The sequence below is a fragment of the Syngnathus acus genome, chromosome 4 (genome assembly GCF_901709675.1).
Source record: "Syngnathus acus chromosome 4, fSynAcu1.2, whole genome shotgun sequence".
NCBI lineage: Eukaryota > Metazoa > Chordata > Actinopteri > Syngnathiformes > Syngnathidae > Syngnathus > Syngnathus acus.
The window spans coordinates 2,332,127-2,349,217 of NC_051090.1; the positions used below are offsets into that span (position 1 = coordinate 2,332,127).

At 44.8% G+C, this 17,091-nt stretch overlaps 1 protein-coding gene across 2 annotated transcripts in view; it reads right to left on the reverse strand.

The window, feature by feature from the left end:
- LOC119122056 (zinc finger protein GLIS1) overlaps positions 1-17,091 on the reverse strand; it is a 42,962-nt gene that overhangs the window by 15,174 nt on the left and 10,697 nt on the right. For both annotated transcript variants that reach the window (XM_037250226.1, XM_037250225.1), the window contains exons 2-3: positions 11,756-11,948; positions 9,119-10,676 (exon numbers count right to left, since the gene is read on the reverse strand). In XM_037250226.1, the coding sequence (XP_037106121.1) occupies positions 9,119-10,676; positions 11,756-11,948 (1,751 nt within the window). The remainder of the gene's footprint in view (positions 1-9,118; positions 10,677-11,755; positions 11,949-17,091) is intronic.

A 17,091-nucleotide genomic window follows, 5' to 3' on the forward strand; every position in this document is an offset into this window, starting at 1 on the left:
TAGTTTTACCCTTCAGCTCCGATCTGCCCTCTTTCCAAGCTTGACAGACACGATGAAGGGCCGCCATGGCGGGCGCCAAAGAAAACAGCGGCCAAATAAAACATGTCGGAAAGCGCCAACGCTCGAAAGCAGTCCGGAGAACCAAAATACGAAAACAGGACTCTGCCTAACAGGGTTGCGTCGATCGCAAGGTGTCTTTCTCTGCGAGGGAAAACCCGCCGATCTGTTTCGGCAGATGGGGAGCAACATGTGCGTTTAATCTGCCCGCTTCCAAATGCCCTGTGGCCGCCGCAGCAAAGAGCCCAAAACACGAAAATGGATGAAATTATATCCACATGATTCAATGAGACAGCGAAAGGGAGGCCGGGTTCTCATGCGCTTCGTCAAGATAGCAAATCAAACGCAGCTTGGGCAAAACATTCGCATGACATCGTTTACACATATCACTTCCAGCGCCGGACTTCGACCATTTGAATCGAAATGACACTCGGAGACTAATTTGCCTCCGTGAAATATTCCAAACGTGCACTTGTTCCGTAAATTATACCATCATTTTCCGGACTATTATTCCAGACCACTAAAATGAAAGGATGTTAGGTGCGGCTTACCAGATGCGCACGAACGAGGAATTGAGTGAGAGCCCGGCCGATAATTTGGTGTGAGGAAGCGTTCATGTAAATGACTCCAGAAATTGTGCTTAACAGCCAGTTTGCGCCCATGCCTGGATCGTCCGGGGGCCCCTTTAGAAACCATTTGGATGGCACAACAGGAAGCTCTCATGATAATGAGCCAGGCCAGCTTGAGCTTTCCTTTCGCCAGAGCTGGCGAGTTATCGAGTAAGATTTGCTTTGATAAGCAAAAAAAAAAAAATCACCAAATGTGTATGCCGCCACGCTCGCAAAGGCTACATGGAAGCACTTAAGCGGTCGTGATGCGGAGGCCTTCCTTCAAATGTCGACCAGCCCTGCATCACATTAGAGCACTAAAATGTGATTTCCTCCCAAGCTGAGGTTTCCCGGTTCTCCGGGTTGAGGCAAAAAAGGGGTCATAGAAAAGCAAACGTCTCGTGCCTCGGTGACGTTTTCAAACGTCCGTTTAACTCTCGGGCTGCATGCGCAATATTGAATTTTCCCCACCGCTTGTCCAGGTCTTCACGTTCGGGGGTCAACTTTCTAATGGCGTCCATATGAGGGCTTGTCAGGGAGAGAGTTACGACTGTCACAGAATTGATATTCTCAAAGGGGCCCAATTAAGTTCATTTCCCGCTCAGGACTTTGATTTACACGCCGAGCTCACGTTTGTCTTATATTGGCCCCGTATGTCGGCCCTCGGTTCATCCGGTGTGTGATAGGAGCCCGTTTCAGTTACAACATCCATGATGACGTTGATGTTTATCTATAACCACACCAAACGATCACATCCATTGCAAAATGATATTTCCATCGGTTTATTATTTCACCAAGCGCCATCCTCGCCGAGCAACCGTATCCACGTTTAACGGCCTAATTGGAGTGCAACACAATGCCTCTGCTGCCACTTTAGCGAGAGAACGGTCATTAATTATGCACTCCTTGACGAAATCCAAACCTGCCGCCAAAATGACAGAGCGGGGAAATGAAAACAAGTGAACAAGATCGGATGTTCCCGGCAGTCGCCGCGGGAGCTGCGGCCTTCCGCCCCAGCATCTTCTCGCCTCTCTCTTGCTTCGCTCGGCCCGGTTCACTGCCGCTATTTTTAACACGTCCGCTTTACGACTCTTTTGTGAGCCCTGACAGCGCCTAATCCGACATAATTCAATGTGATGACTGGTTTGCGCTCTGTCGTATTCTTTATATTGGACCTTCACCAACATCGCCACCACACCATTCTGCACTCCAGCTATTTTCTTTCCGACAGGCATTTTTTTATATTCATCACAATGCTTTCGGTGATGATTTGCTTTGTCTTTTTTTAATGACGAACATTAACATCCATAACTACTGTTGAAAGGTTGTTCTGTTATTTTCCTCTTTCACAAATATTAAACCAGTCACTCAATACACGGCAGCATCTCATTTTGCGGCGGCGGGCAGTGGAGACGTTGGCTTCTTCGGGCATGGCCACAACTCTGGAAAGATGCCGCTGCTTTGACATTAAACCCTGACATTAACCATCCACGCTCCCCTAACAACAACAAAAAAAAGCCAGTGAAACCGCAGCATGTATACACAAACTCCAAAGTACATTTCCAGAAGCTCTTTTTTTTTTTGTTCATTGTGGAAGTGTTAGGAAAGTATTTGAATACTTGTCATGACCGTGTGATTTAAAGTGTGGTACAAAGTTTCTCTCACCTATGACAGTAGGCTGCTTGTGAGCCAGAGCGACAAGGGCTAAGGTTGAACTTCAACTTGAGTCTTTGTGCGACCAAACAAATAGGACTGCAATCCCATTGTTCATGTAGAAACATGAAAATAAATCGCAAGGAAAAACTGAGCCAGCTGTACAAAAGCTCATGTCTATAATAACACACACTCTTGTCTTGCGCGACAACAAATAAACATTGCAGAAGCTCCACCACTTGCCAAGCGAAATACTTCTGTGCCAGAAGCTTTAGACAGCAAACATGCCAGTAAAATGAAACAACAGGTCAGCGTGGCATTGTGAGTCGACATGGGGAGGGGGTGCACTTATGCAAACTCCTGGAGGCGCACCAGGCCTCAAAGCGACAGCCAGAGAAATGCGGTGAAACCGAGATGCCACAATACCCTTTTTAGTTTTGTACACTACGTAGTCATCGGCGTGCCAACCTTGTGTACTTTTCACAGTGGCGGGAAAAGTGGTACTAATTCTACTTAACCGTTAAACAAGTCCAAAATGAAAGCAAGAAAAGCAAAAAGTAAAACGATTCTGAGCTCAGCATCAAAACTTTAGCACAAGGGATTTTCCCTCCAAAAAGCTAGCTAGCGTGGACTCATGCTACTATGCTATCAAAACATGTTCCGGTAGCTTTGCTAACCTAAAAATGCTGCATCAGCTAATAACACGGGAAAAATATATCGACTTTACAGCGTTAAATTCACAAAACCCCCAATATTCATTCCCTATCGCTGCGCCTCTTTAGCATTTGAATTACTTTCCCCCGAGTCCACTATTGGCGACACACAGGCGAGCGGCAATTTATCAAGGCGTGTATGACGCGGCAAATCACGAGGCTCATTTCTGTGCATGATTCTCTCCTTAATTCAATCATCTCATTCCCGTTCCATGTTTCACTGCCAAATTTGTTTAAAAACAAAAATCGAGTCTTGTTCCGATCCAATCGACCATCTCGCCGATGGCAACGGTTCCCGCGTTCCACTCGTCACAGTTAATCTTCACTTTTCATATTCATGAATTATTTCCCTCAAATTTTTTTCCCCTCAGAGGCCAGAGCACAAAATTTGTCAGTTAGTGTGACGGTAAATTATAATGTAATATCCAACAAATAATTTTTATTTCCTGGCTTTTCTTTCAGTCGTGCATTGGCAAAGCTAAATTGCTTGGCGCTGCTTCAATATCGGATCCAAATGAGCGCTAAGAGGTGTCACTGTCTGACTGAGGCCGATTAAATGAAGAAAAAAAAAATAAAGAATACAGTACAGATGTTTTCTTTTCTCTTTTTTTAACTTTTGACCTAATAACAGAACCCTGGCCAAACGTTTCTCTGCTAAACCAAGTCCAAAGCGGAACAAATGTGACCAAACATAAAACATGTTTTGAAAGCGAGAGGGCTCGCAGGTGATTGCGTCAGCCTCCAGGCGGGGGGGGGGATCTTGCTCTTAAAATGGGGAAATCACAATATAAATCATGACTTTATGTACTCTGCCCTTAAATGGCCCACTGATAAAATTGTCTCCCTTCTTCGAAAATACTACAACGTTAATATTTGGATGCAGTTAAACTTTATTTACAGTCATTTTCCACATTGAGATTTATTTCAGTATTTTTTTTGTCTGTCTTTAAATATTATGATCTAATGACTCAATTACAACTCAATTAAGCAATTAGATTTTTCACTTGCATCTACTTCATCTGATGACATTTAAAATGAGTAAAAAAGTGCGAGTACTTTGACCTCATCTGATTCTGGATGTTGTCTTAAGACTCAACTGCCCATATTTGGAATTTCTTTTTCAAATTCTTCCTGCCTTGTCTGTAAAAAACATTCAAGTTGAGCGCTCAACATCCGGCCTAATGCTTGAAAAATGTTGTAAAAGCCGCATTCAGCGCACGCCTAATCGCTTGTCATAGACGATGCCCGATGAGTCGCCCGCATATTCTTTCGGATGACATCACTCGGAATATAATGCGTCGAGTGTTTATTTAAGCCTTCACGTCTTCTCTTAAACATTGAAATTAACCTCGGCATATGAACCGTAGCACCCCGCGTGTGCGTAATTTTAGCTTGACACTTTAAACACACGTCTCTTTGCTACGTCGGGCAGCCGTTGGCCTCTGGTGTTTATTTTGCGCAGAAGCGTCGTGTCACGTGGAGCCTACCGGCTGCACTTTGAGCCGCTGTATGACAAAGCAAGTAGGCAACGAAAATACTCATGAGAAGTGAATAAAAATCCCCAATTCTGTTATATCGGCACCATAAAATACGTACTTCAACTATATAAGATTATTTAAGACTTCTTTAAATTTGATTTCAGTCCATTATTATTTATATAGTTTAATATTTGTATTTTATTTGATACATTTTTATTTTACATTATATTTTATTATTCTACTATTTTATTTTAATACTATTTTGTATTATTAAAATCAAGTATCATCATACAGATTAATATTTTGCAAGCACTGCTGAAAAAAAAAATAGAAACAAACACTTCCACAAAATCCATGATGACATACAGTCCAAGAGTCAACAAGGGTGCTAAAGACAAGTCCTAAAAGAGGTCCGTCAGCCGTCCCCATGTTGCTACGTCAACCGAGACCCCCCAAAAACACACACGCACACGCCTTCATATCTCCAATGTATTAGTAAACCGATCTGGCTCAGTAGAAAGGTTAAACTGATTACACTTTTGGATCGGACACAATTATGACACAATCTGTGCGTAATGTATAAGAGGTCCGAAAGTGGGGACTGCAGCTCTTCAGGTTTCAGACACAAGGCGGTGATTAAATGTGGAGGAAATAGGCAAACTCCAAATATTGCATTCCACGTAAATGTAATTAGGGCGTACAGCGCATAGAAAATCCTGCACGCTTTGATACCTGCTTACAAGGTTGGAAGCAAAGTAGCTGGAGTGCTTTGACCTTGTGGATTTTAAATTGGAGAAGTGCACAATATTTTACATTAAATTAAGGATGTTATGCATATACATACATAAAGTATATAATGCACATATATGTAAATATTATATATAATACACACACTGATGCATATAAATCTACATGAAATGAAATATAAATTGAAAAAAATATTACTAGTGTTTTGAGGCTGTTGGGGGGGGGGGGAGTTCCTGGAAGGATGCAAAGTGTTGGATGACATGAGTGCAAAAGATTGACTGAGAACCATTTTGCCCTGACATGGACTTGGCTCCGATCCTCAATGAGGAAAAACGAGCAAGATCCCGGTTTTTGTTTGCCAGCAGTTTCATCACACAAATGTCACACATGGACAGTGTTGTGTTACTTTTTTAGCATGACAACCAAGCGGCTCAGCAGAGGGAGGAAACAACGACAAGGGGGAGTGAGGATGAAATGTTTGTTTGCGTAGATAGTAAATTACAACGATCTAGCTACCTGTTGAAATCGTTAGGCAAGCAGATGTCTGGCCAAGATCATTCTGGAATTGTCGAAAAGGGGGCAGCACATGACCTTCATACGGAGAAGTCCACCTCCGCTAAGTATACAGCTTTGATTAGGTGCTTTGAGGTACGCGTGCCAATTGATCAGAGAATAACAGTGGACCCAGAATTGACCCCTGTGGCACCCCACGTGTGATATTCCTTCTGCTGGATGCAGAACATAAAGTTCATAGCATTCCTTCAAATAATATGTCATTAAAAGTTTATGATATGGGGTTGAGTGATTTGTTGATTAACACCGGTCATTTAAAAGACATGTTACTCAACTGTAAAACGGAATGAGTGAGATGAGAGAGCAACAATTTACTGGGTTACATTTGGGGAAACCACCATTTGAACACGGAACACTTTTACCTCAAGCCAAAATGAAAAAAACAGTCGAATGAGGCGTTTAAACTGAACCCGAGCCCAAACTGTCCGAGTAAAATATTATCATTGCGTCCCATCGTCTGTCATCCCGTACTTTTGTTTTAGAAAATGCAAAGTTGAAGTAATTGTAAAAACAGCTGCTTTGCTGATCTCGTTTCCATGGCCAGAAACCGCCAAACAAATCCATCATCGCATACCACAGCGTTCCCTAATAACGCTCAAAGCACCTTATTTCATTTGAACAAATTACCGACAAGGCAAATAAAGTACGCACGCTGTCAATAAAGTCCGTTTCACATCGTGCGGTTTAAGATGTATATATTTTTCTAGGGGTGCTGAGAGCTCTAGAGAAGAACAATATCAGTCTGGGACAAAGTTAGGGCTACTCTCACTGGATCTCTTTTTAATATTTATGCAGACATGAAGGGGTGGGTGGAAAAAAAATGCAATAACTTAAAAACAACAAGTGAATTAGGCATGAAACACAACAGGATATTGCAAAGAGATTAGGTTGTTTCCTCCTCGCCAGCGTGTCCCTCGTTGCACCGCACAACAGCCCACGGCCCTCTTTAATTGGAGCCCCAACATGACTCCGACAAACTTTCCTGACAGGAGTGTAGCGTAGCAGCAAAATATGCTCAAATGAGTCAAATGGAGAATATGGAAAATATTATTCTTTAACTTTAACCTGCCAATTATTTTTACGGGAAAGAAAATGTTTCTCGACAGTTTTATTGCGCATTTAGATGTTTGTTAAAAGTCAAGAAATAAAAGAACAATGTCCGTACGGGGCCAAGAACGGTCGCGAACGATGGCAAATATAGCGCAGCGGCCCGTCTGCCTTATTTGCGGTTATTTACGGTCGCTTGCGAGATTGTCAGCGAATTCCGCTCGCTTTTTCTCATTTGTCATCCCAAAACGATGTCACGAGTCACAAACTTTATGGAAGGAGCCTTACAATTATTTTTCCTTCTCCAAACGGCATCACTTAAAATATTAGCCGTCTACAAACGGCGACAGGCTCGAGCGGGGGTCCGACATGAATTGCGCCCCACGATAATGACGACTTTTCCTGCCATAAGTTGACAATTTAGAGAAAGAGACGTTTGAAAATGTTTAAAGGGAAGCAGGGTGTGTGTTATATTTGGACATGTGGAGACGTAGTACGCTTCACAAGGGTCCAATGGAATCTGCTGCTGGAAAGATAATAAAGATCAGTTCTTTTTTTTTTTCCGCTCCCCGTCCGAATGTCTGATCTATTTCCTCTGTAACAACTGCTCACATTCTTGAATGTCTTTGACCATTTTATGACCAAACACAAAGGTAGGCGGCAGCACTAAAATATATTTTCATGAGTCAACCTAAGGACTTTGAGACTTCTCTGACCGAAAAAGATGAGCTTTTCCATGGAACTTAATTGGATTAAGTCAATGGAATGCAGACTAGAAATTGACTGCAAGCAGACCATGTACATGCAAATGTGTCAACTTGTTGACAGGGTGGACATTTATGGCGAATGTGAGCATTTGGTGGACCTTCACTTAGCAACATTTATATATATTTAAGTTTGGGCACTTGGTTCACACCTCCTGCGTAGCTGACAATTTGGTGATAGAAAGTAGATTAGACAGTTTAGACCAAGTAATACCGGGTCTAAATTGTGGCGCAGGTGGATTTGATCCAGGCAGATTTTGCGCTTTTCTGATATGTACGATGGATATCATCGTATTTTGTTTATAAATATGATATTGGAGAGCATCGAACCTCTCTCATAAATATCAATTCAAAGTCGAGTCCTTCAAAAGTTTTAGCAACGCACCTCCCGAGTGCTAAAATTGGCCACTCAAGTCCCCCAAAATAAGCACGAGTTGTCAAGGAGGCGGCACGCTTAAAATGAAACGGGCACTATTGTAATACCGCATACTCGTCAGTCACTTTGATTTGAAGAGGACCGCTTGTGACGGAGTCTCGGGGTATGCGCACATAGCTAGGCTAGGGCAAACGTTAGCAACCATCCCTCTGTGGCTCGCGACTCCAGACGAATCCATTTCTCTTGCTGTTTGGTTTGGATACGAAGCCAATTCACTTAATACTTGCGGGACGGCTAAACGTGAAAAGCCCCCCATTTAAACGGATCAAGTGCAGGCATTGTTTGGTTATGTTCACCATGTGTGTTGGCTTTTCAGGATCCGAATCCCTTCTCCCAAAACACAGTGCTTGTGAAAATAAACATGGCTTGGCCCTACACAAATTGTGGACTAATTGTGTATTTGGACTAAATCATTCTTCAAGTTAGTGGGCTTTTTCCATTTGTAAAAGGGTATAGCGGAGTGACAGCTTGACATTGATCAGTGTGTTGACTTGTGGAATCGGAGCTTTACCTGTAACGCACCCGGCCGCAAAGTAGTGCGACTCGAGCAGCGGCTCACCTCTTCATGTGGAAAAACAACATGTTCTCTTAACACGTTCCTCTAAAAATACACATGAATTCGAATTACGACTATTGTAAACTAAAATTGGCCATTCGGCCAAGGCATTATGATGTAGTATGTGTTTGTTGATTTGAGCAATTTCTGGGCCACGCCACACAAAGTGTATAGAAAATGAGATTTAAAAGCTGCTAAAAAGAAATACTGAAAGTTTCCTGCTGTGTATCACATCGCACCATCGCAAGCTTTTCCACCCAGCGATATCAAGGCGCTCTAAAACGACCCCACCACAACACCTCTGTCCACATGTTTTCTAAAGCAGCCACCAGGTATGATGCATATCTAGCTAACCAGCTATTATGCATAGCGTATGATGTTTAGCTAGCTAATTACATGTCCCGATTGTGCCAGATTACCGCGAATAAGAATGAAGGTGCTTAAAGAGGGCACACATTGAGTGTTTCCAGGTTTATGGAGACTCACCATACACTTGTTGGGTTTCTCCCCAGAGTGAACCCTCATGTGAATGAGCAGCTTGTAGCGGGCGTTGAAGGGCTTGTAGCGCCGGATGCATCCGGCCCAGAAGCAGGTGAAGTCCTCACCTTTGCGTTGGTCGATGTGGACCTTTTCAATGTGCCGGACGAGCTCCTCTTGTTGCTCGTAGGCAGCATTGCAGTCAATCCAGCGACATGACTGCTTATCGGCCTGCGTTAGGCCTACTTCCTCACTCTCCATGCCCGCGTGGAAGCCAGGGGGGCCTCCGGACGACAACGACTTGAGTCCCGGGGAAGAGCCCGGTGCCGGTTGATGGCTATTCAGAGGGCCGCCCCCCGCATATTGGTGCAGGTGGTACGGCGGCGGCATGGTGGCGCGGGGGTGTTGATGGAGGTGACGGAGGTTTCCATGGCGACCACTTAAATGTTGGTGGTAGCGATGTTGCAAGAGTTCATCGTCACTGGCGGTGAAGTCATCTAAAGGCTCCTGCTTGAGGCTGGCCCCCGATCTTTGGCTCATGTCCAGCAGAGCCCCGGTTTCAGACCCCGATCTTTTGTTCCCGTCCAGGACCGCCCCGTTTTCAGTCCCCGATCTTTGACTCCTGTCCAAAAGAGCCCCGCTTTCTTGCGCCGTTTGTAGCGTCCCTGACATTAGCATGAATAGGCCCAACCCATCTGAGCCGCCTCCCGCATTCCCCAAGGGGGGCCCTCCGGCCTCACGGCCCAGCTGCATGGAGCCCCGCTCCTCGCACCGCCCCTGGCCTTGCTCCGGCTCCACCGAAGACACCGACGACGAGGAAGAGGAGCAAGAGGACAGGGACAGCAGGCAGGTGGCAGGTGAGTTTGACAGCAGATAGCTCTCCTGCAGCGTGGGCTGCTGGGGGCTTTGGTGCTGCGGGGGTTTGTGAGGGGCTTCCCGAGAGCAGGGGATACTCGGCGGGGATGTTGACGATGAAGAGGAGGAGGAAGAGGGAGAAGAGAATCTGCCGTTGCCGGTGTGGCTGGGCGAGAGGTTAGCGCGGAAGCCGTTGACGCAAGCCACCATGGACATCTGCGACGAGGCACAGATGATGGCGGTGATGTTGATCTCCTCGGGGGCGGTTCTGGTCCCAGACGGGGAATCTGCGACGCTGCCGGTTTGGACGCCGGACTGCGAGACCGGCGAAAGGCGACGTCTTTTCAGACTGCCGGCGCTGAGCAGACGCGCCGAATGACGGGAGCTCGCTGGGGACAAAGCCGACGGGGAGGAGCCGTCTTCATTATTAAAGGCTTGCGACAGATCCCCCGATGCAGCGTTGCTCGCCATACGCATGCTATCGCCGCCGTTGTCGCCAGCGTGTGCCATCTCGTCCCTTGACGTCCTCAGAACCATCCCGGACCTCGAGTTGTGAAACCCGGCCTGGACCCTGGGCGCCATGCTCGAAACGGCGTAGCCCATCACGTCCTCTTCTTTGATTGAGTACGGCAGAGCCGATAGAGCCCCGTCGGCGCCGCCGCAGCTCAGGCCAGGCGAGGCCCCCGGCAGGGTCCTCTGAAAAGTGGATGACCTGCAGAGAGGGGACAAAAAAAAAACAAAGGGGGGATCATGAGCGCCATCAGCTTAGCAACTGTTGACAGACAGACTGGTTCATCTTCCCATTCACTGAAATGAATGTCACAGACCAAAAAAGTAACATTTTCTGCTATCTGAAGTTTACATATCTGCATCCGTGGCCTTATTTAGGGGAATTGTTAGATGTTGTTGGCTCCAGTCAAGCCTAAAAACTAAATTTACTGAATTATATCTCTTTGTTTGTTAACATTATCTAATTTTGCAGTTTTGGCTAGCCAGTTTACAACATTGGAAAAGGTATTAAAAATGTTTTAATAGGCCTAAACAGCATATGAAATGTAACACGATTTCTATTCACTGTGCCAAGTTATCAAAGCAAAAACAGAAGTGAAATGATTTTTTTTTGTAGTAAAGTCAATTCCAGATTCATTCCTTTTTCATGTTGGAATACTTCCCTGATGAGCTCAAATATTCCTCCAGATGGATGAAACAAAATCTAGTAATGCGAGAATATAAACGGGCATTTATTGCTAAGATTAGAAAGGCAAGGCTGTAGCCGAGACTGAGAGGCCACTGGCTCAAGTGTCCGTCCGCCTGACGTCCTTTGATGGCACAATCGGGGTTAAACCCAAGCCAACATGGGCGGATGAATATGGAGTCACCTGTTTTTTGGTGGCGTAATTGCAGCCTCAGAAGGGTTAGTCCATTACAATGCTGTGTATTATGGTGGGAATCTCTGCCTCGCTGAATGGGGGACCCCACTCGGATTTCCCCGTGCGTCGCTGTGATCCCCGACATAATAATTCCTGTCAGTTGGCTCATTATGGATTTTGTGCAGAGCCCCTGAGTGATGTGAGAAGATCTTTCTTTTCTTTCAAGGCCGTCTCACGATGAAGGAATCGTCTTTGTCCGCCCCCCCCCCCCCCCCCCCCACCCCTACACCGACTCACTCAAAAAGTATGGCGGAAAAAAAAAAAAACAGAGCCACAGAAAGTGAGTTTAGCTGAGCGGACAATATGAGAAGAATCTCAGACAACAAGGAAATAATAATGCAGCTCGGCAGTGAATGTTTACCTGGCGTTCTGGTGAGGGCTGTCCTGCAGAAGATGATCGGGTGCAGGACTGTCGCAATGGAGGCTCTGCGGGTAAAGCCCCCCTGGGTGACCCCCCAAGGGCAGCGGCAAAGTCTGCCCACGTGGCATCATGGCGCCCTGGCTGCCCCCCAGCTCAGCGTCGCCATTTTTTTCTAAGCAGTAGCTGTTGTTACCTGGAGGCACAGTGGAGAAATGGGAATGTTAGCGATCGGGTCCCGTCTGGCGAAAAACAAACTGGCGACAGGCAGAGTAATGTCTGAGAAATAGCGTCAAATGTTAGTGTTGGTGCAAGTGAAGGAAACTCAAATGACATGTGTCCGGAAAACCAATTCAGTCAAGCGCAATGTAAGGGAGTCATTTTATATCAATAATGCCATTACTCGGTCCTGTTTGCACTTGTAAAGTAAATCATGACTTTTCTTTTGCCCAATTGACGATCCACTCGATGATTGATGGCGGAATTTTTCCAAAGTCTCCAATCATTAATAACTTTTATGAGAATCCCATCTGCAAATAATCAGATGGTGCGAGAGACACATGGGACGGTGTTGGTTACCCAATGAATTCCCCGCCACCCCCCGACTCTCACACATTCAGATCCTCATTTACGGTGATGTATCATCGTATAAGTCAAGGCCGAGGATCTGAATGAGGAAAAAACGCGCTTTTTCAAGATTAGTCAGGAGTCACACGGCGCAGAAACGTTTGCGGACGGTAAGCCGATATCCCCATGCCACCGCTTGGAACGCCGCATGTCCCTCGTTCCCGCTTGCCTAACTCAATTTCGAAACAGCATTTTCTGCCCAAGATGTCACTGACACGAGCACGCGCGAGTAGTTATCCAGTCGCTCCGACACACTTCATGTGAGAGAGCCAACAAACGCAGGAAGAATTATCCCCGATGGCCTGAAGTACATTTACAACCTAAACTGACTTGAGTCAACTAAAACCAGTGTTGAAATTACATTTTCTTTAATGGAAAGATTACAAATTCAAAAAATCATCTTGATTTACAACCTCAATATACGCTCGAAAAGTAGCGCTTGCTCGAACGTATGCCGGGTTGGATGGGACCCAGAAGTAAATTCACTTTTGGACTGAATGAGCCGTGGTAATTGTGCGTTCTATATTTCAATGAGCGCCAAGCCAACCGGAGCATCGAGGGACGGCGGCGTGACGTAGCCGTTGCGGAGGAAACTTTGCGGCTTCGGTTTTCTCCGTGAAGCCGATAGTTTGGGCGGAGCAGTGGCGTGTAAAGGATGGGGGGGACGAGGGGCAGCGGCCCCTCCCGTCCACCTGGAAAAGAGCATCTTGTTGAGTTCACTGCCACCATACAGCGCTTGTAAAAATAGCAAGAACGGTACCAGAGTCCAAGATGAAAATTGCAGACAGACATTGGAGAAAAACAGAGGCAGGACACTGTCAAGAGACACCTGGTGCAAATTCAGCACACATGTGTTGGCCCATCCTCTCTAACAGCCACTGATGTCAGCATTACTAACAAAGAAAAAAATAAGAAGGCCTCTATTGTTTTCCGACCCCACCGCCGCCCCCCTTTCTCCACAAAAAAACTAAACCCTCAACAGAACGGAGGCGAGAAACAGCCGCTGTTGATAACTCCGAAGTGTAATAATCCTCTGCTACATCTTAAGTGGCACCTTCCTCTCCATAAACGTCTTCACGTGTGTCTTGCCGTGTAATTGCACACAGAGAGCAGCACTCAGAACAGGTTTTGATGCTGTGAAAATTGGCATTCTCGCAGGAAATATTAGTTTATTATCCTTTGTATTGTTCTCCAACTTAAAGATAATCGGCATGTCAAAACATAATAGCAAATTGTTTTGAGAAAGCAACTTGCTTGTTGTGTTGCGCTAACTAGCATCGGTCTGCTAGCAATGGCAATGAAAACAAAATGGCGCCGTTGAGCAGAACAATGGGCACGACAAAAGCCGTATCAATAACTGATAGATCCAAGTACAACTTTGGTCTTCTTGTAGAACAACAACATGTGGGGGATTAAATCCGTTCACGTACATTTGTCTGTCAACTTTCTGCGGCGTCAATATTATACGCACAGACAATAGCAGGCCTCCATCAGACAAACACCCTGCCTGGATTCTATTATTGTGTGTAATTGCTGGTATTTATTCTGATTATTATTTTTTTCAACCTTACCGTGACACTTCGTTTTCGATAATTCTCGCCGCTTTCTTTTAAGTCACCGAAGAATCGTGTTAAGTGCCGGAATGAGAGCGCTTGTGTTGGCGTTTAAAACGTCCGAGTACTTGGAGACGTACAGTTGAAATGAAAAGCAGATGTGCTGATGGATAGGTGCTTTTGAGAAGAGGAAAAGGGAGGGCGGTGAGCACACGTGCCCCCCATTTTTTGGGGGGGAGGAAGAGGATGTCATGGGTTTGATGCAAACATCTGTACCTGAAATGCAACAAGCTGCCAAAACCACAAGACAAATGCTTCTGGAAATCCGACGCGACACCTCAAACGTTCCCACTTTGGCTCCACAAATCACAACATTAAACGGCTCATAAGAATAATTGCATGCTGTTGTGGAGCAAAATGAGCAGAATATTAAAGATTCACAAAATTCACTTAAGTAGTACATCCCAAACTTTTTCATTCATTTTTTTTCCCCCCATCGCATGTTCAAAACATTTCCTCCATTGAGTTTATTCCTCCGTATTTCAGTTGCCATTCCTACAAAAAAATGTCACTTTTTGTCATTTCTTTCTTTTGCGATTCATCCAGAGACTACAAAAAAGTGTGTGATGGTGTCCGAGAGGGTCACTTGTACGCTACACATGTTGCGCATTAAGTTCCAAAGCCCTTTCCTGGCTTCTCCGAATTTCATAACTCGTGTCTGTATTTGTGTCTGCGGCAAAAAAAAGAAAAACTCCGGAACTTATTTGTTGGCTTTGTAATGGATGTATGATTGAAAAAGCTCGGGGGCACAAGTAAATGAAAAATAACAACGGCTCGAGAGAAAGCGCTTCTTTAAAGCAGGTGCGGAGCGACGGGAAGAGAGGAGAGGGAAAAAAACTCGATTAAATGATTATGTACGCGCAAAAATATTGGGAGTTTTTTTTGTAGCGGGATTACCGGCAACGGCAGACATGAGAACTTGTGCGGGGATAATCGGATAGAAATCCATTTGTTCTGGCTCATTTTAGACCCTCTCAAGCAGGCGTCTTAACTTGCTAGATTTTTCTCATGGTCACATAACCCCAAAAAAAGAAAAAAAAACTTAAATCAACTGTGAATGTGACCGATAAAATTAAAAATCGCAAGAGTTCTAACGATTCGGTAATGGAGAATTTTGATGAGGCAGTTCTAAGCATTTTTTGAGGAACATCGGTTCCTTGTGTTCAATTTGCGGCAAAAGCGGGGCTTTAGTGTACTTGCGCAAAACACGCAGCAATAAAAACAGGATGATTATTTTTGTAATCACAAAAAATCAAGATTATTTTACAATGTGCAGAGTCCGCAAACCACACGAAGGGCCCTGGTTCTGACAATTACTGTCAAAACAGGATTTTGTTCAGAAAGCAGGAAGTTGCCAAGATTAATCAGAGACAATCAGAAAGCGTTTTGTCGTCGGCCAAACCACATCCCATAAGTGGACAGAAAAGAGGCTCGGAGTGGTCGCGGAATGTTTGACACGATACTTTTGGATGGTGAGCGGCACCTTTTAGATGCTTGTATTCCATTTGTAAACAAAAGATTCCAGGGAAGATCCTGGTGGGAGAAAAGTGATTGACAACCGCTCACTTGAACTGAAAACGATGAACTCGCTAGCTTTGTCAATTTGCCATAAATGTATTTTATTCACCACCCCCCCCCCCACAAAGAAATTACTGAAGTGCACTAGTGTGTTTTGGCACACTCGTAGCTAGCCGAACCGAGTCGCTAGCTAACGGCGCAAGTAGCGCGGAGCTTCGACTACTGACGGTCGTTGATATGAGCCCAGCGAAGCTTTTGGACTTAGTTTGGAAGGAATCGAGCTCGACCTTAGATAATCCACCATGAGTCATCTCGCATACGTCTGACGTATGAGATTCTGCCTCGAGTTCATCCCTGCTACATCACGGGGGCCCGTTCGCTGCGGTCTGAGAAGCTGTCAGTGCAAAGCTCACAGTGCGCCTTCAGTCTTCTTCAGCCGTCACCCAATATTTACACGCAAAGCCCGAGAATCCGATTGAACGCAGATGTCTGGGAAATTCTTGCGAAATGACAGTGGCCGAACACAACCGCGGAACATGAGTATGTTGGTACAGTGAAGGCGCGAGGAGGCTCACGGGGCATTAGCCCTCAACGACGCTCGCAATTTGACAAGCCGACTTCTGTAAAACAAGTGACCAATTGGCAGCAATTACTCTATACGGTCGACTCCCGTTTATGGCGGCGGATACGTTCCAGATTGTGTAAATCCACGATGGAGACCATATGGAAAACATTTCTCCGGTTTTACCTCTACTTTACAACTTTAAACACATTTCAACATTAAAACACAATTTTCAAACCAGCAAATGTTTTCACTTGAAATCTGAGACAATTGTAGAACATCACTTTGAGGAAAGGAAGAGGCTCATGAAATCAGTTTTGTTATGGCAGCCATTTAAAAAAAAAAAAAAAAAAAAAAAAGACTTTGACACAGGACGAAGGAAGCATCGAGGGAAAGCTTGTTGTTTAATAGCGGGCCAAAAAACAGATGTTTTGAGAAGCAAAAGGGGGGCCGGGGTCCAATTTCACTTCCTATTTCTTGGTTACATCAGCAAAAATAACCAGCTCTTATCTTTGAAATCGATACCCCCAAAGCATGCATAACAGCTTGAACTTTTTACATTTCCTTTTTCCCGTCAAATGTTTGGTCACAGTTGCGGCGCTAAATATTAGCTTGTGGGGGGATCATGTAAGGTTAGCTGCGACCGAAAATGTTGCCCGGAGCTGTTAGATTACGTCAACACTTGTCATTTGCACATCAAATGTTTTTTTGGTTTTTTTTTTAACTTTGGGGGATTTTACGGTAGTCTTATTTTGACCTTTGCAACTTTTGGGGTTCTTATGGGTGTCTTAGTTTAACCTGGGAAATTTGTGTGTATGTGTGTGTGTTTTGATTTTTTTTTTTTTTTTTTTTTTTTTTCCCCAGTATGTTTATTTCCACCTATTTGTCTGGATTACGGTTGGTACTTTTAGGGCAGTTTTATGAACACTTGCAATTTATTAATTCATTTTAATTAATCAATCATTACTATTTTTTTTTCACCTCTGCAACTATTGGGGGAATTCCGATAAACCCTCTCC